This window comes from Oreochromis aureus, linkage group 6 (assembly GCF_013358895.1).
Source record: "Oreochromis aureus strain Israel breed Guangdong linkage group 6, ZZ_aureus, whole genome shotgun sequence".
NCBI classification, from domain to species: Eukaryota; Metazoa; Chordata; class Actinopteri; order Cichliformes; family Cichlidae; genus Oreochromis; species Oreochromis aureus.
The window spans coordinates 12,518,411-12,544,599 of NC_052947.1; the positions used below are offsets into that span (position 1 = coordinate 12,518,411).

At 42.0% G+C, this 26,189-nt stretch overlaps 1 protein-coding gene across 1 annotated transcript; it reads left to right on the plus strand.

Annotated features, from left to right (window-relative positions):
• Nucleotides 1-14,361: 14,361 nt before the first annotated feature.
• LOC116323527 (beta-1,3-N-acetylglucosaminyltransferase lunatic fringe-like) lies at nt 14,362-24,459 on the plus strand. The gene is made up of 8 exons (XM_031743877.2): nt 14,362-14,892; nt 18,889-18,937; nt 19,283-19,385; nt 19,466-19,619; nt 20,564-20,649; nt 20,769-20,928; nt 21,169-21,254; nt 22,589-24,459. The coding sequence occupies exons 1-8, from the start codon at nt 14,527-14,529 to the stop codon at nt 22,653-22,655; spliced, it is 1,071 nt and encodes a 356-aa protein (XP_031599737.1). The 5' UTR covers nt 14,362-14,526; the 3' UTR covers nt 22,656-24,459.
• Nucleotides 24,460-26,189: the final 1,730 nt, after the last annotated feature.

Genomic DNA, 26,189 nt, shown 5'->3' on the forward strand with positions numbered 1-26,189 from the left:
CCTGCCATCTTTGAATCCCGGCAACGAGGGAAATGGCTACACAAAAACCAACACCATGGTCCAATGCATACACTTGCCATTGCCTCAGTGTCTTCCATTGTTGTGTGTCTTACAACAACCCCACACACATTGAGGTGGTACTGTAATGGAAAAATAACTGAAACCGAGTCGAGTCAAACCTTTTGGCCATTGTGGAAAAGAGGAATAAGTTAAGAAGTAAATATCAGATGTTTACCCGAGCCAGAACCTGTCATGACTAGTGCTGTGGCAGGCCTCAAATGCAGGACTCAAAACAAAAGGTTTAACTGAAGGAAGCAGCTTTAATAGCTATGCAAAACTCGATACAAGAAAACATAACCAAAACTAGAAACAGAAACTTCGGAACTAGAACTAGAAACTGAAACTGGGAACTCAGAGGAAACACTTAGCTATGGGAACAAGAAAGCAAAAGACACACAGCGACATGCGGTAATGACGCAACAACGGAGAGAGGACACCGAAGGGCTCCAATACACCAGGGAGTAACGAGCGAATGGGAAACAGGAGGGAGACACAGCTGGGACTAATCTGACAAATCGAGACAGGGCGGAAGCAAAACCGAAAACACTGAACGCAGCACATGAGACTGTCAAAGCTGACAGCGAAGACAGAGTGAACATGGAGACACGACTGACTGGGGCGACACGGGACATAGAGACCAGGAAAGAATAGACAAGAAAACATAACTGACTCGACGTGACACATAGAACACAAGGGAGTGGCTAACCCTAACCTTAACGCCTAGCAATAATATAGTTTACATGCACATAACATGCTAGCAATCATGTTCTGCTTTGATTTTAATATTCCATCTCCTCTGTTTTCTTGTGTCTAGAGATTTCTCTGAAATGGTTATATCTAAAGTTGGACAAGTAAAAACAAGGATTTAGTATGCTTATGCCATTATGCTTTGAAGCAGCAAGTGCACTCCACTGCATCTAATAGCTATAATAATCCAGTCACATCGTATGTCCTCACATTTCAGCAAGCTTGTTAAAGTCACATCTGTCACTCTTTTACAGCATCTGCTTGTCCTCATTTTACTTTGTGCATGAGACAACCTCAAATACAATGTAATAGACAAATAATGCATAGAGAATGTACACAGAGCACTCGTTAGGGTGACTGCTGTGAATTCCTGTGATCAAAGATTGTGGTTTTCAAATCCCTGCAGATCACACACCGTCTCCAAATACCCACAGGAGACACTTTTAACCCATAAGCACACACACATGCACAAAATTACACACACATCCTGGGTGGTATGTGCAGTTGTGATATCATTTAATGGACTCACATGGTCTTAATCAGCTTTTGGCAACTAGCTGCCAAGTCATCCATGAAGATTTATTCGTGTTTTTATTAATCATATGATCATCACTCGCGTTCTCCTTTCATGGCTCGCAGCCTTGTTATCATCCCAACTATCAACACCAACTTCAGCAAAAGCAAATCAAGTAAAACAAAACCATAAAGCTCTACTTATTTAACGCTAACCCAACTTTCTCCTGGCTCTAATAGCTTTTGACCAAATCTTCAGCTTAAAAAGATTTATATCCTGAAAATTTGTTGTCCTTCAAAAAGATAGGTCCTCACACTGTCGACTTAATATATTTATGTCCCCACAACACACATAAACAAACACAAACTTCCTGTATGCGTGTATACAAATATATTTTTCATTGACGCTGAAAACTATCAGTTCTTTTATCCATAACTGAGGGAAGTATTTTAATGAGAAGCACATGACTTTACAATCCTGGTTAAGATTACAAGACCTCTTTTTGTAGCTGGACACACACACACACACACACACATATATACACACATATATACACACAGCGAGAGCATGCAGAGACACCCACACACATTCTGGAAACTGGATAACATGCAGAAGAAAATGTGGTTTTATTCATTCAGGAAAAGAAACAAAGGGTCCCAGATAGTCTAAAAACACAAATATTTTTCACTGTTAGTGTGATTTTAATTGCATTACACTATGAAAACAGGCAGATGATATGAAACACAAGCAGTGGCCAGGGAAGTTTTGGCATGAGTACACAGTGCTCGGTATCGCTCATCTGTGTGGTGGTTTGCAGTGGAAAGTACCTACCATGGCACAGAATTAAACATATGGCGGCAGACACAAACTGAGATAATGAAGCACTGAACAAAAGGGTGAGCATTTGGGGGGAAAAACACTGAAGATAAAAATAGAATAGAGACAGAAAAAAACATGTTGTGATGAGCCAGCTGAAGCCCTGTGAGCTCCATGCAAACTAATAAAGATCTGCTTCTCATTGTCTTCTCTCCTCGACATAAAACAAACTCTCTCTTTCTAAAAAAGGCAAAACCAACAAACCATTCAATCCCGAATAATAATCCAAGACATATGATGCTCTCCAGGCATTCAGTGTTTTCGATTACAGCCAAATACACGAGTCCTAGCTCATTTGATTGCCTTCCAGAGTTACTGGATGCATCGGCACTCATTCTCAATATGGCCGGGGTAAGCTGTTCTGGAGCCCAGTGTGAGAAAGTGCCAATCTACTCTCCAATACCCAGAAACTGGGAAATAACAGTGTTTCAGCATATGTGTATGTTTGTATAAACTATGTATAAAGTTCACAGACTGGTGAACTTTAAATTTCAAAAGCTGAAATTGAATTAAAGTAAAGGTCTGTCACGACATGTCATGATGAGCTTCCAATTATATCAGAGGCTGTATATGAAAGATGGACATCGCTTTAGATTAAGTAAGTAAAATTAATGTTTAGGAGGGGTTTTTTTATTCTTTCAGCTGCTTTTATGTTTATCAGTCTAAAAGCAAAGAATGAAGACAATGATATAATTGACATGGTGGCATAAACTATATAAGTAAGTGCCCTCATATATTAATGCTTGAGCAACAAAATTGTTTTAAAATGTTTGCAGCCAATAGGAAAAAATTAAAGCATAAAGTTACATATACAAGAATCAATACTCAATACTGATGTTTTTCAGGGAAACCCAAAGATTTTGGGTGTTATTACAGAACTTTAATCTCTACGCACAGATGTCTGAGGAATCTTCCAGGAATAGTCCCACTACTTCCCAGAGAATGGATTGGTCAGTATGCAGTGATTTCACACATGTTAATCTCTAACCTGGAACCTAACTGGGTTAACTCTGGGTTAACTCAGTAAAGTGGAAAAATACACAGAGACTTTGCTCCTCAGTGGCTGCTAACAGTTCACTCAGAACTGGTCCGCATAGACATTTTTGGGGCTGTTGTGGCTACTTCTAATTTACTTCTGCTTTATGCTTGACTGGGTATCGCCAAGGCAGCTGGTGGGCAGTAATGGAAAACCTGTCTGGTTTTCTTGAATTTCTCCCATTTCCAGTGAACTTCCTTATACTGGTTCACTTGTCAACCAATCAGCATCACCTACAGACAGATAGGTCATCCCTATCCAGCAACGTGCAGTTGGTACTGCATGGTAGCACATTTGTGGTGGGTGAAAAGCCCCTCTTAATGAACTATCCCTCACTTCCCCTCCAACACTGGACCTATGCCAAAAATACATTACCCATCAGGCAACCGTCTTACAGAAAAGTCTCTCCATCTAACACTAGCTAACAAGTGCTACCCTTAGCTGCTAACTGTCTACCACTACACAAGATTTACAAAATAAGCCAAACTTTCAATAAGTGGTCCACAAACTAAATGGTGAAATCTGTCTTTCATACAGTCTTCATACTTAAATGCATCATAAAAAAAAATGCATTCCTTTAAATACTGAGCTACATTACTTGATTACATTTTTGCCAATTTCGTAACACAGTTTAAATGAATCCATTATCAACAAGCATCCGACACATAGCGATTGTACTGCTTTTGGTCCTGAGCTGTGCTTCTAAAGTAAGAGTGGTCAGATTATATTACTCTTACTTTCAATGCACTTTGGTGGCTTGACTTCTACCAAATACACAATAGGTTGCACACCATTGGTTTACACAACAGCAACAACACATATATTTCTTCTCTGAGGATTACTGTCTGTCTGTCTGATGGCTTTATCAGTCGGGGCGAAGTGAGGAGCAGCTGAAGCAGTTTAAGAAGCTTCTGTGGACTCACAAATACACACCAAATGAAATACTTCCTGTTTTTTTCAGGGAAGCCCAAACCTTTAATCAATATCACATTGTGAATCAGAATCCCCGGAAACCACGAGTGACGCCATGGCAACCCCAATTCTTCATCCCAAACTGACACCTGGGATACATCTAACCCTACCGCCCACCCCCACCCCCACTCACAACCCACCACACGCCAGACTTCTCTCCATTAGATGTGGTCTGAGAGCAATCGCTCACTCTGGAAAAGAGGAAGGAAGAAAACATCCTCATTGTTTATTCTAATTCCCGCTTCCAATCACCCAATCCCGACTGTTTCTTTTTTTTCCCCCCCTCTCATAAATAAGCACAATTAGGAAGTCGTTGAACTTGTCAATTCAAACTTGGAGATGAAATAGACTTTGAAAGCTCGAGAATGTGTGGGCTTCTTTCTGTTTATGTGCATGCATGGAGTTCATAGAGCGAGAGGAAACCGGAGGAAAAGTCCCAAGTTGAGGCTTGGAAAACTGTGACCTGTGACTCTGAATTCTGCAGCGTGTGGATGACAAGTTGAAACAAGAGAGGAGAGAAGAGGCAGAAAGGAAAAACACAAAAAGAAGGAGGCAGTAGGGGGAGATTGGAGAAAAAGAAATGAAAGAAAAAATCATTCAGATAGGTGAAGTAAAATAAAAATAATAAAAATAGTAAAAATGTACATTTTGAAAGATGAGAGACAGACAGAGAGGAACAAAAAGATGCTTTACAGTCTTTGTAAGTGTTTAACACATAAAACTCACACAGTGCTGCAGAAGACCTTCATTTTTACTTCGAACAGACAGACAAAGGGGACATTGGCAGCACACAGATAAAACATCTTCTGTCAGGACTGTAGATATGACTTCTTGAGTCCATTCAACAACCACAGCATGCTCTGGAGACTTCGTGCACACAAACACAGCTTCAGCTCACATGGTGGCTGCACAGATACAGTTTAAGAGAAAGAAATTAAAGCTACCACAAAGAGTGTGTATGTGTTTCAGATGCTGTGCTCTTAAGGATCCCAGTAGGATGAAAGTGAAGGCAATAAACTGCCCTTATCTTTGAAGGGAAGTAATAAAAAGGGATTTCATGATGAAGACAGGCAGAAGGGGACAGAGAGAGGGGGAATAATGAGCAGTCTGCTTTTTCTCTTTTCTTCACTGATTCTCTCAATATGTGTCTCTTCGGAGCATCAGCTGTGTTTGTTCTGTATGTTATGCACGGCAGAAAATCTGCTTCTCATATCACCAAAAAGAAAAACATGCAAACACAACTCAGAGAAGTCAGAGATTTGAACTGTTTCTTGTTTATGGTCGCATTATATTCAAGAAGAAAATGTAAATCTAGAGCATTTTTTTGGGTAATGTGAAACTGTTTATCTGCTGTTGTCTGTGTAGGATCTCATGTTTTGATTATATTCTGTTGTGGGCACGTGCTTCCTGTTACACTTCTTTGAAGCCCGCCACCTGGAGCAAACGTACTCAGAATCACTATGTAATTTTGTTACATGAGTTCAAATGTTGTATTTAATGCACTGTAATCTGGTCAAATGAAATGCACTTGATTGGTGTGCATTTAGTTTATATCAAGCACATGCTCCTTAACGATTCATTATTTGAATAAATAAAACTTTGATTTTACACATTTCAGGTGTTTTTCAAAGGTGTTTGCCTCTCATCTAAAAGGCTTCTGCATTTCTAAACAGTGGTGAGAAGCCCCAGGTATGTAACCCCTAGTGAGGTTGTCATCTTGGAGGTGGTCCTGAGAGTCACTGACCCACACATTCATAATGCGAGTTGTTAGTGGCACATGAGCCCAAGGTGTGAAGTCTTTGTGAGATGTTGCCCCACCCTGCCATCATGCAGGTATTAAGGTGTCATGGTTTAAGTTGTGAACGGAGGGTTGAATTGACTGGGAGGGGATCTCAGGGATGCATTACAGGTGGCTGATAGTTGGTGTTGTAGGCTTGGAGCTCATTAGCTGTTAGAATTGAAGAAGCCTTTCAGCTGAGAAGTAAGACTTAAAAAAAAATGTTCAGTTTGCTTCCATCTCATGCCATTAAAAATGTATCTGCTGTTACTTTGAAAACGTGCATGGACATGATTCACTACTTGTTGTAGTTACAGTGTTTCCATTACTGAACTACACTTTATTTCTAATCAGTGGCATTAAAACAGAATTCATGGGTGAGCAGAGGGTGGTTGCTGGCTGTCCGCTCCACTCCAGGGCCTGCCTGTCTGCCTGCAGTGAGCTTGTCAGATGAAGGCAGTGTACAAAGTATGTGTTACAACCGGTCTGTGGGCCACTCTTGCCTGTGTTGTTATTAGTTCATGAGCCAGCTGAGAAGGAGAGCGAAAGTATAACATGCGAAAAGCTGAAGTGAAACCGAATGTTGAAAACAATGAAAAGTATCAATAAAAACCACTGTCTGTGCTTTTCAAGCATTATTTTTTTGATATTTGGAGTTTTGTTTAACAGTTCTCCCATTCCTGGTGAAGTCTGGTATCATTCCCTGCTCTATTCCAGCCCACTCGTCAACCAGTCAACATTCGGCAGCCGCATACGTCATCTGCTTCCAGTCAGGATCTTGGAGGACTGCACAGGAATGCGTTTCGCATGGGTAAGAACCCCTCTCACCCCTCTGTCTGAAAGTTGAAGTTCATCCACAAGTCTGCCAAGATTCACTATGGTCATCATCAGATGGTGAGCACAAGGGCCTGTGCAGACATCTCTATGACTGCTTGATGTGTTGCCTCGTCAGTGGAGAATTTACATTACAATGCACCAACTATGCAAGCACAGGAATAACTACTCAGCTGGGGGTCTCCAACTCTCTGTGTTCAGAACAGGATATAATCAATGCTTTCAATAAACCCTGTTCTATTATTTTAATGCAGCAACTAGAGTCAACATTTAGAATTTGCATGAAATATTTCAACAATGTATTGAAAGTAAAATCTGGTTTAAAAGAGTCTCCTTCTTAGACCGAAAATTTATAACCTTCATGAAATTCAAATAGGCCTCAGCTGTGCTTTGTGTTGACTGCTAATTAGCCAATGTTGGACTGCACAGACTCTAAACTGGTAGCTCTTTCAGACACGTGTTTTTTCCCCACCTGAACCTGCCAGCTTCACGTCCAAATAAGCACCATGACCTGTTTTGCATAAAGTCTGGCACAAGTCTAAAGTCCAGGTGGATTACAGAGACAGAGGCCTGAAAGAGAGAGACTATACAGATCTAGTAGCAGAGGGCACACTTCATCAGAGTAGCCTAGTTCTGATCTCCTCCACCACCAACAGCAGCATCTCTACAGACCAATAAAACCCAGTATTGTTTCTCCCACAGCTCCAAGCTAACACTATACCACCACATTAGATGTCACTTTGATGAACTGTCCAATTTCGTTTGTACCATTTTCCTCTCCATCACTGTCATGGGTATGTCTGAATGAAGCCATTAGATAAAGTAACAGAAAAGAGATCTGTGTCTTAAAGACAGAATAGCATCACTCCAACAGATTGGTCAAGGCAGCAGTATTACGGTTCCCATCTCTGAAAAGGGCTTAAGATGCTTATACAGAACAACCTGCAAAACATCAGCATGTCAGCATAACTGTCTTTGTGGGCATGTCACCCCAATGTAAAAGTATGCCCACGGGCTGTTTCAGACAGCAAAAGAAGGGATTCGTACAACATGTCGAACAGATGTGTCGAAAGGCAAAAGCCTTTATATATGATCCAAACCAGCAGAGTGGAAGGAGGCATGAAAAGAGTTTACATTCATTTAAAGTTCTTGATGTGAAATAAAAGGAGCCAGAGAAGTTTAAACCCAGCCTTTAACACCTTCACACAGCAATCACAGTGAGAAGTGGGTGTGAATGTGGGGTCACTGGTTTCACGAAGTTGCAGAAATGCTTGAAAACAGACGCACTGGTGCACTCGTATCTTGAGTGCATATGCAACAAGTTGAGTCTGGTGCATACTAAACTTTTACTTTGTTTCACACAAGTCTCAGACAAACACACTTTAAGATACTTTTAGAAAATTGAAACAGTGTGGCTAACAAGCAGCGATACCAAGCCCAAAACAAAACACAGACAAACCAAAGTGACCACAACAAAATTCAGAAACCCTTTGAGCAGGAATGTCAAACTCATTTTACATCACGGCCCACTTTGATCTCAAGTCCTGACGGCAGTTTTTCCACTTGATAAAGTAATATCAGTCATGCCAGCACAGATAAAATTGGACTTCAACTGTAATACATAGATTAGTAAAATCACAGTTCTGGCAGCTTATTGCCCAGATTAACCTTTAATTATAAAAGAAAACATCTGTTAATTCACAGAACATTTCCATTTAATTGTTTATCTGTTACTTAATTAGTTTGACCTAGTATGAATGGACATAGGCGATATATCCACATATTGATGTATCAGCAGGAAAAGCTGTACAACTTGCACAAATACAGATAAAAGTCCAAAATTTATGCCTTATTTATGCCTTAAGGGTCTAGTCTTGCTGGCCCTTTTCTGGCACCCAGGCCGTATGTTTAACATACCAGAAGAGGAAGGCTTCTCTGTTCAGTCGTTCGTATCTTATAGGGAACGGGATCATTAATGCGTACCCTCAGGATAAGGATAACGGGGCAACACAAGTACAACCATTCACACAACCTCTGTTCAAAGTTAGTATCGAGTCTGAGTTTCCACTGCAGGCGCGGTTCGTTCAGCACGGTGGTCATGTGACTGTGACTGTGCTGATAAAGTGTAACACATACCCTCTAATGACAATATTTACCTCATTCAGAGCCTAGAGGACTATTTCAGACTTAGTTACCGAGGTGAAAAATATAAAAAGTGATTATTATCTAAAATGACAGCAGTATGACTGTAAAGTAACACTGTGTGGGGAGTGGCGGCACCCACAAAACATTTCATTTGGTTCCCCAAATTTAATGTCACTTTCCTACTTAATCAGCTAAAGGATTTCCTGCTAACATGACGCCTATCGTAATAGTATTAAACCACAGGATGCAAGCTACTGATCGCACATCATAGCACCTACACAAATCATTCTGAGACATGTCACAAACTAGCATCTTGTGTGAGAGAGAGAACTTTTTTGACTTTTGAAATGTCTGATAAACATTTGTATTATCACATTTAAAAAAAAATAACTTAAGTATGGCTCACTAGATGGAACTAGTGTTTGTCTTAAAATGGACTTACCATCACTTGCTTTAAAGCACTTCAACAACAAGCTATAGAAGCAAGATACACACATATGTCATATGTGTCAGCTTAATATTTATTCTCTTCTAGCTCTGTTTCCTTTCTCCTATTGAGAAAGGCTTGTTCTTTAGCTAGCTTAAAAAAAGACTGATAGGAGTGATGGGACTGATCCAAATTGTGAAATCACACATATTCAGCTGATTCTCTGCTACTGTAAGGGTGAGAAACCATATTTGATAACTTAAATAAACATCCGAATTGGCCTTTGCATGACTCACTGTGAGGTTGTTGGTTTCTACCAGCCACACATGAAAGATCGGGTCATGTGACATATTGGAGGATTTCAAACTTCAGTGTTGTTTGTAAAATCAGGAAGTTTTTTGCCCCTACCTGCTCCCACACATCAGGTCATAACATCAGAACTAACAGTGGTAAGCTGATGAATGTTGAGAATTATACATTTGAAACCTGTTCTAAGATTTGAGATAGGTGTTGTTTGTGTTGATTCTAGAACTCTTTGGCACAAAAACAGCGGCACCATCATATGTAAGAGATGGGAAGCCTCTTTTTAGACATGCGCCAGATGAATATGCCACACATATTTCTAAAAGATGCCTTATTATAAACATAGGACCGTAGCAGTCAATAGGGCTGAATGTTGTGACAACTTTGCATATCAGCAGACAGTGATCCAGTGAGAAACTTAACCCATTTATAGACATTTTCAACTGAGAAATATGTGATTTTATTTGTTTTATGACCTTACAGCTGGTTTTATTTTATTTAAATTACATACATTAGTGTTTAATTTTACTGTAAGTCCTGTTACCTCTAAAATTGATTTAGCAATTCAATACTTGTTTAGTTATGACTGAATCACATATAAGAAAACAAAGAGGAGGTACCACTAGTAGTTACAATCTTTTTTTAACTAACTGTTAAGTATTTAAAATTTTTGTGTCAATATATTTTGTTTTCAGTAGATCTACACTTTCCTTTGACTAGTTTCCTTCCACAGCCTGCTGGATATTGACTCAAAAATGTACTTTTCTTTTGCAGCTGTCCACTTGGCTCTTAATGCAGGGCACCCCATCCAGCACCATATCACAGTATACACATGCTCAGTGTGCTCAGTTGTCAGTGGATGAACTTAAATGAAGTTAAATCTTTGAAGAAAAGTATCAGTTTTTAGTCATACTGGATATTATGACCACTTCTGCTTCTGCTTGTGACTGAACATGGATGGGGTTTGTTTTGTTTTTTTCAAAATTTTGAAAAAACATTTTTTAAAGAATTTCTATGTATTTTTAAGTGTTTCCTGTAAAGGGTTAAAGTAGCTTCAAAGATAAGTTAATAAGTTCCTTGGACCACAGAAGTGAACAGAAGTGTGACCACCAAACTCAAAACTTAATGTTATCTTTTTTTACTAACTTTTTTGGGCCATCTCTGTTGTAACTGAACAAATTCAATCAAATCAATAGTACATGTCATACAACTGAGATGCCAGCTGAATATAATTATTATCCACAGTGCCTAAAGACAGTATGACAACATGCAGTGGTCGTTTATCAGTGACTGAGACAGGCTTCTGTGTTTTCAAAAATGCAACATTACACCAATTTGCTTGAGGGACCGACACAAACAAACTGCACACTATTAGAGGGGAAACATTCCTCAGATGGTTGCTGGATCTGGCAACCTGTCTGCTTGGCACGTCTTGTGTTCTGTGTGTGTGTGAGTGCACAGAGTTGGCAGCACTACACACGCTCCCCTGTCACGGTCTTTTTCAACATCTGTCCTCTTGGAGAATGACCCACCAGGCTTCCACACAGAGGAATTCAATACACTCTCCAGAGAGGAAAAATGCCACTTTTATGTCCAACAACTGAAACGGCTGTGCTGATTTATCATGTGTGTTATGCTGCATTTGAAACACCTGCCATATTTCCTTCCAAGCATCACAGGGGAGGTCATTAATTGTGTCCCATTGGAGAACCTCATTTTTTCAGGTACTGATTTTGCAGCACGGTGGCACGGTGGTTAGCACTGTTGCCGCACAGCAAGAAGGTCCTGAGTTCAATTCCACCATCAGGCCGGGGTCTTTCTGTGTGGAGTTTGCATGTTCTCCCCGTGTTTGCGTGGGTTCCCTCCGGGTACTCCGGCTTCCTCCCACCGTCCAAAGACATGCAGTTTGAGGGGATAGGTTAATTGGATAATCCAAATTGTCACTAGGTGTGAGTGAATGTGAGCGTGAATGGTTGTCTGTCCCTGTGTGTTGGCCCTGCGACAGACTGGCGACCTGTCCAGGGTGTACCCCGCCTCTCGCCCTATGACAGCTGGGATAGGCTCCAGCGCCCCCCGCGACCCTGGAAAGGATAAGCGGAAGCGAATGGATGGATGGGATGGATGATTTTAATTTAACATTGGTCAGATTAATGAAAACTAGACCGCTGAAACAGATGAGACAGATGCAAAATAAAATGAAATGCCTGCATAAACTTTTATGGATCATCCATACGCAACACAAGGAATGTGTGAATAAGTAATTCAGGCACTGTCCTTTTTGATCATTTGATTCCAAACCTTGCTTTAACACCCATGGGATATTTTGAGACAGTACTCTTTGCCAAATTAGGAATTATGAATTTCATTTGGAAAATGTATCCTAAAAAATATCAAAGGAAACTCCAAAGAGCTCTGTTTCTAATAATTCAATTCAGTCTTCTTTATTAAACGTTAAATCAACAACAACAATCGCCTCACAGCACTTTATATTGAGAGGTAAAGACCCTACAATAATGCAGAGAAAGCCCCAACAATTGGATGACCCCCTATGAGAAAATGCTTGGAGACAGTGAGAAGGAAAAACTCCCCTTTAACAGGAAGAAACCTGTTAATTGGGACTGGTTGGTTCTAGAAGCACAGATGGCTTTGCTTTTGCTAGTTGTCCCTCGCCCCCAACCAGTCAAGATGGATTGCTGCCATTCCGTGGGCCTGGTTCTGGTGGAGGTTTCTTCCTGTTAAAAGGGAGTTTTTCCTTCCCACTGCTGCCAAAGCGCTTGCTTATAGGGGGTCATATGTTGGCCATCTCCCTTGACCAACTGGGGGTGAATGGAAGAAGACGGGACAAAGACATGCTGTGGAAGAGAGCCAGAGATTAATTATAACAAATAGTTAAACAGAGGTGTATAAACAGGGGTGCACATAAGTGGTCCACAGGTGCGCATTCGCTGTCAAAATAAAAGACGTGCACCAGATAAGAAGTTGCAACACGCGTTTGCGTACATATAAAAGGCACTGTTTTTGTCCGCTAGAGTGGGATTTTCACGGCATATTCTGCACCACATCTCTGTGCGTTCATCATTTTTTCGAAGCCAGCTCACCTCCTGCAACCACTTTTCTGAGAATACGCGTTTTTTTGCGGTTCGGACTCCCTCTGACATTTCTTTGGAGGTGGAGGAACACCAAAGTAATTGCTTAAAGGAGCTTGCTTCTTCGACATCTTTAAGAGTTCTAAACAAATGTCTGTCCTCCTCCAGAAAATCTTATGTACGCAAACGCGCGTTGCAACTTCTTATCTGGTGCGCGTCTTTTATTTTGACAGCGAATGCGCACCTGCGGACCACTTATGTGCACCCCTGTGTATAAACACATAGTGAGCAAAAAGGATCACTGAAGAAGTAACACTTAGTGCATCATGGGAATCCCCCAGCAGCCTAGAACTATTGCAGCATAAGTAGAGACATTGTCTGTCTCTCGAATCCAAATTGGAAGCTGATTCCACAAAAGAGGGTCCTGAAAGCCGAAGGCTCTGCCTCGCATTCTACTTTTAAATACTCTAGGAACAACAAGTAAGCCTGCAGTCTGAGAACCTAGAGCTCTAATGAGTGATACAATAGTGATACAATACTATAATCAAGATAAGATGGGGCCTGATATTGCTTGTATGTGAAGAGTAGGATTTTAAATTAGATTCTGGATTTGGCAGGGACCCAATGAGGAGAAACCAATATAGGAGAAATATGCTCTCTCTTTCTAGTCCCTGTCAGTACTCTTTCAGGGAGGTTTTAGGTCATGTTGATAATAATGAATTACAGTAGTCCAGCATAGAAGTAATAAATACATGAACTAGTTTTTCAGCATCACTCTGAGAAGGATGTTTCTCATTTTGGAGATATTGCGCAAATGGAAGAAAGCAGTCCTACATATTTGTTTAATATGCGCATCGAAGGACATATCCTGGTCAAAAACGACTCCAAGATTCTTGGAGAGGCCATGTTGCTAGCGAGTCAGCTATGAGCTAAGCTAAGCCGGTGATTCCCTAAAGACATAAATACTGTGAAAATAATTAGCGAGTGAATCAACGTAGTGTACTTTGGATAAAGCATGTGAAGATTACACTATGAAATAAAATGTTATATATAAGTTTTAAATTAAATTGGCAAAGCAGATAAGCAACACAGAAACACCACTTTGTGTTGGAACAGTAAGTGATACTCTGCCCCTCTGCTCAGAAATTGGAGAAATACCAAATAGGCTGTAAAAGTATGAAATTTAAAATGGAACACAGCAAATGGCCAATAAAATAAAAAATAAATCTAATGAAATATTTGGAGCAGGAATATTGTTCCTCTAAGTGATGGGGGAGCTGTTTACATGAGTTGTTTTTCTTCTGCAGATGATCACACTAGTTGCGTCTTTATTCAAGACAAAGTCCCACAAGATTTATAGGGAACTTGAGAAAGTTTGTCTTTTAAAGAGACAGTTCACCCCTGTATACACATACATACAGGCCAATGGAAAACTATGTATATTGGACGCTGGGGTGAGCTGTCCCTTTAAAGTGTATTCAGCAGCGGACTTTCCCTGCTTCTTTGCTGGATCTCCGCCCACACTAAACGCTCAAATCTGCCACTGGATGCAAACCGAACCTAAAACAGTCCCGCCCACTGGTGGATAACTTCTGTGTTAAACACAGCTGCAAGCCACTCAGTGGGAGGTCATCCACTGAAGGAGACACGCGGGACGGCCGTAATTTGTGTGCTGCAGTGGAGATGCTGTAATCCGGAGACAAGCGCTCTCAGAAACTTTCTCACTCTAAAAGTGTCCACGCAGCCACGATGTGGAAACCTGTGTGGGTATCAAAAGGCCTCCTCGGCTCCGCGGGACCTCGCGCTGCTGCCGCTGCGATCACCTGTCTGCTGGTGACCGGGATGCTGGTAGTGACTGGCGGACACCCGAGCTGCAGAGTCCCGGAGGAGCTTCCAGCCGCGGGTACGGGCGGAAAAGTTTTCTCGGCCTATTTCAGCAAACTGACCCGGGAGAGAAGAGCGGTGAGCGGCCCCCCGCGGAGCAGCGATCCAACCGGACCGGTGGAGCATCTCTCCCCGGCTGATCTGTTCATAGCGGTGAAAACCACCGGCAGGTATCACCGGCAGAGACTGGAGCTTCTTTTGGACACCTGGATCTCCAGGAACATGCCACAGGTAAGTTTGATGGCCCACCTGTTACTCAGAAACGGGCCAGCTTCTCTTAACATCATGACGCACAGGATTTGGTTTTGAAGCACTTCGGTTTCAGCCCTTCGGTAGTCTGTATACTTGTGTTTCTAGCACCCTTTAGTTTCAGGTCAAAGCTCACTAAAGGCACAATTGAGGAAGGTGTGTCCTAAAGATTTCATTCACTGAAGGCTGCGATAACCATTTACATCCCAAAGTCTTTGTGTGAGTCCGGGACAGGCTGGACTGGGATAAAAACATGGCCCTGGCAGTTTGGGTCTAGGCGGCCCACACAGCACGTGACAATTAAAAGCCAAGCTTTAGTTATTAGTAGTTGCTCATGTCAAAGTAGCCATTCATTTTACATTTTACATTCGGCCCACCGAGAAAATGCCCTGTAAACCAGATTATCAGTCCTGCCCTCCGGCACTCATGGCTCTTTGATGCCCCAGGCAGGGAGCTGTAAAACGGAGATGGGTCCTTTTGTAATGTATGAGATGGAGATCAGAGGGCAAACAGGCTGATCACACTGCTGCTAATGTGTTGACACGATACAGGTAGAGGAAAGGAGGAGGAGAGACTGCGCTGAGACTGCGCTGATGCAGGACATGAGCCAAGAGAGGAAGTTAACTTGACAATTCATGTTTGTTCTTTGTCTCTGCGATAGCATTAACATGAAAGAGCTGGGCATGGTATCAGTCTTGTCGATTTTATTTATATAGCACCAAATCACAACAACAGCTGCCTCGCCTTACTTTGTAAAGACCTTACAAGAGAGAAAACAGAAAAACCACCAACAGTGGGACGAGCCCCTATGAGCAAGTACTTTGGCGACCTTGGGAAGGAAAAACTGCCATTTTTAACAGGAAGAAACCGCCACAGAACGAGGCTTAAGAAGAGGCAGCATTCTGCCTTGGCTGGTCGGGGGTAAGGAGAGGAAGACATGTTGTGTAACTTACTTTGCAGATTTTTTAAAAGTCTTCTGAGATGAATTATTTCAAATTATCATCAGGATTCAACATGAAACTGTGCTTGCAGCTGAATTTTAACCTCAAGCTACCCAAACAAGATGTTTGTGTCTCTTGTGCTATTAATGTTTTCACTCAGAGGGTGTGCACAGGGCTAATCATCAGCTAATCATTTTCATGTTCTGAAAAAAATCAATCATCAGATTTTTTAAAATTGCGTTTATTTAAAATTATTTCAAATGAGTCATTAATGAACTGGCCGATCACTACGGTTTCCCTTTTTTTTTTTTTTTTTTTTTTTTTTTTTTTTAACCTTAGTCCTGTGATGAGGATTTAGAAGTGCTGGAGTTTTAGGGAGAGGCTGGTACAGGAGGAGTTTCAGTGCCTCACAGATAAATATTTAAGATCAAACAGGACGAGCAGACAGCTTTTTGGTCTGAGGCTCGGTGGTGAGTGAGTCAAGGATGAATCCGTTGCTATAAAACACATGGGCCAGCGGTTGAGTGCACCCAGCAGCTTCAAAGCTCGTAATCAAAGGCAGACGTGACTGCGGATCGTGCGGCGGTCATTCTGATTTCCATTTAAACCTCAGTGTTTGAGGGGCTGAAGCTCATTGGAGTTCAGAGCTACACCCAGACTGTTGACATGTAAATACAGTTTATATGGAAGGAAATCAGCTTGTGCGTGTGTATGTGGCGCATAATCATGCATTAGCTCTCACAGTCAGGTGTTTGTAACCCTACCTGTTTCCCAGACACACCTCTGTACTGTAAGGTTGCTGAGTAATGGAAACGCGCGCACACACACAGTCAGAGAGACCTTCACAAACACACACATGCCCTGGGAACTCGAAGGATTTCTCATGGGAAGTTACAAATGTGTCTGATCACAAGGATAAACACGCGCGCACTCCACCACCACACACACGGACTGGCTTTTTTTGTTTTTTTCCCCTGGGTTGCCGGCCCAACTCCTGGCAACCTACCCCCACCTCCCAAAAAGCAAAAAAGATCCACATTTTCTCCTCCTCCCCCCGCGTTGCCGCCTTCTTCACAGACTGGCTCAGGCGTGCACTGGTATGTCCTAGACACACACTCACGCAGGCGTTCTGATGCAGAAGCTGACTCTGCTCTGGGGGCTTAAGAGGCTCAGAGTGGAAAAAGACTGACAGAATCTCACAGCTGGCTGAAGCTTTTTTTTTTTTTTTTTTTTTTTTTTTTTTTTTTTTTTTTTTTTTTTTTTTGGGTCAGTCATGTTTACTCTCTTGATCACGTAGTACTTAAAGCAAAGATTTATTGATATATTCATGCTGCATGTCAGGAGGGCTGAGGTGGAATAGACTGACTCAAGAACAAGGAAAGCGCCTGGAAACAAAGAGCCTATAAGATGCAAAGACTTTAATTTATTTCGTCAAATGGAAAAAGTGTGCAGTATATGACAGATTTTTGGAGGGGACACAACGCAGCGCTATGATGGGTTTTGTTATTTAGTGTCCTAGGAAGTCCTTTGCATTCAGTTTGTGGCTGGAGGTTGTAGCAGACTTTGGACATCTGCCCTGCTGCCAGGTCTGGACTGCAGCACCCTCTCCCATCAAGTATTGATCTGTCCGTTGGCAGAACAAGAAACTTCTTGGCAACTTTTGTGGGGAAGTTCTCTAGACTTCAAGGACAGCCGTAGCACTAACAGCATTTCAATGATCTTTAGCTGCTAAATGATTTCGCTGCAGCTCTTTGTCTTCTTCCCATCGAAATGCAGCAGAATCTTTTTGTTCTGTGTAAGAGTTTTGGGGACTTCAGATGTTAAGTTTCTAACGCCTCACTCGACCATAGACAATAAAGTCATAAATGAACCATAAAGAATTCTCTTTATGAACAACAATGAAAGAAAAACGGAGAGACAGAATAAATCCACTCAATCTGAGATGCCTGAAACAAACAGTGATGACCTTATGTATTAGCTACTTGCACTTGCCACACTTGTTTATCCGAAATTTGACCATAATTTAGAAAATAAACAACATGCTGTCAAGAGAATGATTCAAAGCTAGCAACTGAGACTTTACATGAATTTGGAAAACTCCTACTGAGACACTGGCTCGAGTGAGAAGTTGGGTCACTTCTCAATAGAGTCGCCCCCTGCTGGCCATGAGAAAGAATGTCCCTTTTCAGACCCACAGTCTGTATCGAGCCTTAACATATTAGCACAACAAGCAATTTAACCTTTGGGTGTTAGCATTTAGCTCTATACGCCCTTGTTTCAGAGTTCTTATCATCAGTTGGCTCTTTAACACTTCAACTGCTTTTAAGCTGGACAGAGCTGACAGGATGTAAAATTATCAGATTTGTCTAAATGGCCTGCTGCATCATCCTACAATGGGGGAACTAATGTTGTGATCCCCTGCTGAATTTGTAAGTGAGCAAACTTACAAATTCAGCAGGGGATCACATCATTATTTCTACCCCTGAACATTTGTGGGGACTAAATATGACAACTCTTTACCCCCCCAGGACCTATAAACGGGTCCAGAATTACTCCCAACAGTGAGCACATTATACCTGCGATTGTTTCATTTCAAACACATTGTCCTGGAACAAAAAAGCCAAAACAACAGACTATTTAGAGACGTCTATGTGTGTTTTTTACTTCCTGTGGAGGGTTACGAGGTCTGCACAGCTTCCTGAGTGCACAGTGACCCTCAACCCTGTCACTCACCACATTAACGCTCACACAGACACGCGCAGCAAGGGGGTCGAAGCCAGCTGCTGCGCTGCTGATAGACGGGAGGCTTACCTTTGGCCTGGCGCTCAGTCAGCACAGCATTGGTGCTGCTTACTGCTGCTTCGTAGAAATGGGATGAGTCTCACCTGAAATCACAAATGTGATCTGTGAAATGCTGATGCAGTCATCACCTGCGTGGTTGCTGTTTTTCTTTCTGTGCTGCTCGGCAAAGATTACTGAAATAATATGACCGCCGTTGTGTTTGCGGGGGGGTTTTTTTTCTCCCTTTGTTCCACAGACGTACGTGTTCACTGATGGAGAGGATGAGAAGCTGAGGAAAAGAATAGGTGAGAGACACACACACAAACACGCACAGCAGTTTTGCTGAGTAGCTGCAGTCTTATCTACAGTGTGCGAGGCAGGAAATCAGGGACCAGGCTGCTGACTGGGCAGTAATGTTTCCACAAAGTGCAGGAAGTCACTTCAGTTTAATCAACAGGCCTTTCCTCCTCTTACTCATGGAATTGTTCAACTTTCAATCAGTTATTCTTCTCATTGTATTAAACAGTGCAGAAATGTGTAATTGGGGTGTTTTATAAGGGTGTTTTGAAGCAGTCAGGATATAATGAAATCCAATACTTAAACAGGTCCACTGCCTTGATGATTGATTTCTGCTTCTTATTGGTCATCAGGAGCTCACCTGATCAACACCAACTGCTCGCAGGCACACAATCGCCAGGCGCTGTCCTGTAAAATGTCTCTGGAGTATGACGCTTTTATCAGCTCTGGGAAGAAGTAAGGCGTAACCCACACCACACTGTGCACCACACACCCACATACAGAGTTTACTAACCCACAGCATTGTTATGTCGCAGGTGGTTCTGTCACGTTGATGATGATAACTACCTGAACACAGGCTCCCTGCTGAAACTCTTATCTCAGTACAGCCACACACAGGACGTTTACATTGGGCGGCCCAGCCTCGAGCGACCGATAGAGGCCACGGAGAGGCCCGGCACTGACGAAATGGTAATTTGGCATGATTTCATTTTTTTTTTTTTTGTCTAGAACAGTTTTACCTTAAAATCGAAATATTGAATGTTTTAGGTTTGTAACTATGCAGGTTTGCACCTTATAGTTCCTTCTTCCACCTTTTTTCTGTCTTTTTACTCTTGGCTCTCTTTGACGTCACAGAGGGACGGGAGTACGGTGGCCCTGAGAGGTCAAACAGACCGCAACTTCAGAAAACACTGGCAAATAGAAAAATGCTCCAAAAGCACACTAAACACAACAGGAGTTTAATAAAACAAAAGAAGTAGAAAAAACGATCTCACAATAACACGTCGCAGTAACGTGATGGAACAGCTGCAGAAGTGACAGAAACCAAAACATGAGAAGGGTCGCACTGAGACACGCTTAAAGCATTTTCAGGGAGAAAAAGATGCTGTGGGGTGGGGTTATGTTTTTAATTGCATGATTCATATAATAGTGTCAATATGTTTGTGATTAGCCGGATACTGTTAGCTTGTCACTTCCCCAGCTGTTCTCATGTTATCGTCTCCCCAAAAACACTTCAGTTGTGTTTTGTGGGGGTTTGTCAGCTTTTATCTTGTCTATTTGCTGGTGTTATAAGTGTTTGACTGATCAGGGCCACCGTACAGCAGCCCCTTCCACTAGCTGTTTGAGAGGGGCAGCCAATAAGAATAAAGCTGGTTTAAAGTTATATGGAAGGCAGCGACAACAGCTTGTTTCAGACACTGGGACATGGAAAGCTACTCTAGAATAAAAACATAAAGCTGGAACAATTGATGATCACACAGTGGTCCTAAGATTGTTTATCAACATGTGGAAATTTGCAAAAGAGATGTGTGGAAGGTGCGAAACAAAACAAAGTGAAAAATGAATAAATTAATAAAAGAGGAAGTGGACAGTCCACTTACTCATGCTGTACACGTGTGCGTGTTTGCGTGCAGAAGCAAGTGCGTTTCTGGTTCGCCACCGGAGGAGCGGGGTTCTGTCTGAGCCGTGGCCTCTCCCTGAAGATGAAGCCTTGGGCAAGGTAAGCCCTCACTTAAGATGAATTAGATTTTTTTTTTTTTGTTTGTTTGTTTTTCTTGGCACTGTTTCAGCTGCAGGTCTCATCTCCTCTCCCCCTCATTCTTTCCTTCTCTGTTCTAGCGATGGCACTTTCATGACCACAGCTGAGCACATCCGCCTCCCCGACGACTGCACGGTTGGTTACATCGTGGAGGCGCTGCTCGGCGTGAGCCTCATCCGCTCAGGGCTGTTTCACTCCCACCTGGAGAATCTGGGACTGGTGTCAGACATACACAACCAGGTACACACATCCACGCACACAAAGACTCATTGTGACGCCAAAGAAACTAAAAGGCAGATGAGGAGACATCTTGCACAAAGACCAATCACAGTTTTAAAGAGCGTGATTAAGATCTGCATCAGAATTTGAGGATCTCTTCCTTTTGCTCAGAGTTTCACAAACTTTGCCTTGGTGGTTTTTGACTAATCTTGCTCACAGACAAGAAACTAACAAGCCTCATATATGTCGCCCTCCCATCAGGTCACACTCAGCTACGGCACAGTGGACAACAGCAGGAACATTGTTAATGTGAAAGGCCCGTTTTCTATAGAAGAAGATCCCACCAGGTAAATTTTCTGTGTCAACGTTTGACAGTATATTGCCAAAAGCATTCGCTTGTCTGCCTACACACACACACACACACACACACACACACACACACACACACACACACACACACACACACACACACACACACACACACACACACACACACACACACACACGTGACATCCCGCTCCACAGGGATTATCATCATATTACCAGCTTCAACTCTTCTGGGAAAACTTTCTGCAAAGCATTATGGGAATCTTTGACCATTCTTCCAGAAGCTCATTTGTGAGGTCAGACCCTGATATTGGATGAGAAGGCCTGGCTCGCATCCATTTTATCCCAGAAGTGTTTTATCAGGTTGAGGTCAGAACTCTGTGCAGGCCAGTCAAGTTCTTCCACACCAACCTCACTCATCCACATCTTTATGGACCTCGCTTTGTGTACTGTTGGAACAGGAAGGGGTCATCCCCAAAGCATGAAATTATCCAAAATCTCTTGGTATGTTGAAGCATTAAGAGTTCCTTTCACTGGAACTAAGGGGCCAAGCCCAACTCCTGAAAAACAACCCCACACCATAATCCCCCCTCTACCATACTTTACACTTGGCCCTGGAAGTGATTGCTTGGATTGGTGACTCAACAGTGTTGGCAGTATAGTTTGCTTCCTTATGTAATGTTGAGCACAGGACACAACGGTGTAATTGTTTGATCTCTAAAATAGTGACTAGAAAATAACAAAAGGTCACCTTCACTGTGATTATTTACAGTTCAAGGACCATAGCACATCCAAGCAAAGCAAAACAAAAGGCTGGAGAACACTCTTCCTGACATTAAGGGGATTTTTTTTTTTTTTTTTTTTTTTTTTTTTTTTTTTGCCCCCCCTTCCCTTCTTTTCCCCCCTCCCTTGGCTCTTTGGCCAGTAATTATATTGTTGTGTATTGAATTGAGGTAATTCTCTTTATTTATCTACTTTGTTAGCAGGCGCTGATGGCAATGTGCCTAGATGGTGGGAGGTAATGAGATAAGCTCGCTGTGAGCCACTGGCGGCTAATGGAGGGGAATAGAAAATCAGTAAAGCCTGCAGTAGTTTATTTTATTTTTTTAAAATCTATTCATCATAGTCGCTTAGCTGCTTTGGCAGCCTGCTTTCAAATATAGTTTTAATACATGTGTAGTAAGCTTTATGTAAGCACTCGTGGTGCATGTTTTACTACTACAAGTTTCCTGGCTTTGTCCTCTGTCTGCGTGTGTGCGTGTGTGTGCAACCGATTGTATCCACGGCCTTATTTTGAAATCCCCAGTTGGCAGCTTCCAGGCATTGTCACACTCATTTCCCCCCTCTCTCTCAGATTTAGGTCTGTCCATTGTCTGCTGTACCCAGACACTCCTTGGTGCCCCGGCCCCTGGCGACTTTAACACCCATCTAGAGACAAAAGAGGGAGGAAGGGATGGACCGATGGGGGAGAAAACGTAAATATCTGCCGAGTCCCGCCGCTCCTGACTCCGGAGAATGTCTCGAGGCAGTTGGGAGATTTGTGTTTGCCTCTCAACAACTCAACTAGAAGACAGGCTTATTAGGACACTTGAACTCTGACCCTGTGTGTAAAAGTCACATTTCTTTTACATGGAAAACTGATGGCGAATGTCCTTTTTTTTTTTTTTTTTTTTTTTTTTTTTTTTAAATATGTAGCTTATTTCTTTTTTCTTTTCTTTTTTTTTTAACTTTAATCATACATGATCAAATGTAGACTGTCCAGTTTTTTGAGTGTTGCTGCTGCCTTTGGACAGCTCCATCCTGTAGGTTTCCATCTTTTTTCCAGTCTTTTTGCTAAGCCGTGCTAACTGACGGCTTATTGTGCCTTCATACTCACAATGCTGACCCCGACAGTATGAATTTTATTTATCCGACTCTGCAATAATGCAAAAGGCCTTCAAAATGTCAAAGTCTAAGATGCTTTTCTCCTGCAAGCAGGGCTGTTTAAAGTCTGTATGTTTGTCTGACTACATGGATTTGTGACACATTTTATGATCATAACATCGCGTTCATCCTCTGAGAACAGGGAATGCCAACGCCAGCTTACTCATAGCAAACTCTCAGATGTTTTAGTTTCAAGTTTATCAGGCCTGGAGCGATGATTCAGGCACACACCTCAAGGCCTGAACTTTTGCCAACATCACCCGGGGAAGCTGCAGTCAGATCGGCTGATCTTTAGCATGCCGGTTCACGAACACGAGAGTCTGTGTGATGTGTGATTGTGCCTGTGGAAGAATGCCGAGCAGGTATTAGTCTATTGAAGTCACGATGAGTCATGTGTGCTGGTTTCTGCACGCTCTGAGGCGGATTTTCTCCTGCTGCGTGCTACACGAGAAAGGGCAAATTTGGACAATGTGTCGATCTGATTTCACCAGTGTTATCTGGAGTTTGTGTGCAAGATATGACACAGTCTGAATGTAGAGAGATGCTCTGTACCAGTAGCACCGCTCCATTAGAACTTTTATAGAAGTTGGCCCCACTTGGATCTAAACTGCTGCGTAGTGGAGCCTGTCCTGCTTTCCTTTGAGCATCCTCTCTCTTCTTTCTCTGCTGTAAAAAATCTCTTGAATGTATGACTGTATTTCCCCATCATGAAGAAAAAAAAATGTCCATAGTGTTAAACAATGTGGATTTTTTTGTGTTTTTTTTTTTTTTTTTGTCATCAGAGTTCAACATTAACCCCATTCTTGGGTGTGTATATATTTTAGAACTGCACGTTTTTCTCTTATTTTTGCTGTTTGCAATTTGTCATTTGATTAAAAGACTAAAAGGAACAGTCTGACATTTTGGGGAAATGACTTTTTTCTCTTGTTTGTGCCTGGTTTCTCTGTGGTATGATGTAACGTCAGTCTTCTCATTTAATTCTCCAAGAATACAATCAGATTTCCCAAAATGTCAAACTGTCCTTTATTCCTGATACAAAACCTTCTTTGTAAAGGTTGTTATTGATGCAAATGGAAGGATTATGACTGCACTGCTTCTAAAATGTTTTTGTTTTTGAGCATCGACTCATGTTGAGTCGTCTTGATGTCTTTCTGTGTGTTGAAAGCAGTTTGTGCAATTAATAAAAGTGCACCCCTGCCCCTCCCCACATGAATGTATATATGATAACTGTTGCTCCTGAAGCAGAAAGGCTCTCTCCAGTATCTGGACTATATGGTTATAATAAAAGTGTTTTATCAATCAGCTATTTGTTCTCTTTACTCGTTTGCTTATCGTCGAATTCTCCAATCACAAACAAGGTGGAGTGATAAAAATTGCACATGCAAATACACTCACACTTCTTACATGAAAAGATATCTGCTGTTTGTTTGAAGAAGTCTGTGAGCTATGAAGAAAAATGCACTTTGACCTTTCACCTTTTTACTTGTTCATGAATCTATGGGTTCCTGTCTGGAGGGACCTCACCTCCGCACACATAACCCTCTGACATTCCCTTCACGCATTCACACTAACAGCCCTCTTATCTGATCAAGCCATGCAGAAGGGCCTGCAAGAGATAAAGGCAGAACCAAAAGATTAGCAGGCCGTGTGTGTGTGTGTGTGAGTGTGACCTCTCTCCCACTGTGAACCCACCGGTGTCAGGCTGTGTAGACCCTGAGGAAAACTTGCACAGTGACACAGTAGCCAGTGAATAAAAATCACTTTGGGCTTTCACACTCAGCTGAGTGGACAGCGACACCTGCTGGCTGTATGTGTAACTGCGCTGCTTTTCAAGGTCAGGCGTCTTTTTATCAGCCTAAAACTGTAGTAGGTTTTATCTCCACCATCAAGCCTGTGAGATCCAAAATCATTTCTGTCTTTCTCAAGATTTAATTTTAAATGCAATTACAGATTAAATTGCTCCGCTTATTAAATAATTATTCCCCTTATTTAATCCAGAATCCAGTTATTATTGCAAAATAAAAGGTAAGCAGAAAGTTTTGTCCTCTCATGAATTTTGTTTGAAGCATTAAACGTGCAGCGTTTAGTATGTAAGTCTAAACTGTACATGGCATATTTTATTATGCATGGTAGAATCTCAGTGCCACTTCTCTCAAAACACTGAACTTGTACATGTAGCAATGATAGAGTCTCTGCTTCTTGCTCAAAGTAATCTGCATCATCTGGAGTCTCATGAATGCATGAATCGTGTTTGCTGCTACTTCTGCGCCGAAGTCTGAAAGCCCTCTGTCAACCACTAGGTGGAGACTTTCTCATAGAGTGGCCATGACAGTCCTCTTATTGAAGTGTAAACTTGCTGTTTATTAATATAGGAGGCTAAATGTATCTTATACTATTCTCCTGGGTTTCATTACTCATCAGTAAAAACTGCTGCTCTTAGTCTGTAAGAATGTAGAGGTCATAGAGCGACAAAACAAATCATTCCCCACGCAAATGTAGCTCTATAGAGATTAAAGCTTCACATCAGCTGTACTCATTATTGTAATATCTACACTGTCAAGATTAATGGAAGTAGCTCTCTCTTTTCATTGACATCAGTCCGGTCACTTTTATTGTCTTCTTGATGTGATTTGTACTGGTATTGATTTTGATGATGCAGGAGAAGATGCTGGTAAATAACATCACATCAATAATGAAATGATGGAGTCTGCAAAATTAAATGGCTGTAAAACCGATATTTCAGTGTCACTGAAGAGATTCCAGCACTTTTAAAACATTTGTGGGGCGATCGTGGCTCAAGAGTTAGCAGTTCGTCTTGTAATCGGAAGGTTGCCGGTTCGAGCCCCGGCTCTGACAGTCTCGGTCGTTGTGTCCTTGGGCAAGACACTTCACCTGTTGCCTACTGGTGGTGGTCAGAGGGCCTGGTGGGGCCAGTGTCCGGCAGCCTCGCCTCTGTCAGTGTGCCCCAAGACAGCTGTGGCTACAATGTAGCTTGCCATCACCAGTGTGTGAATGTGTGCGTGAATGACTGA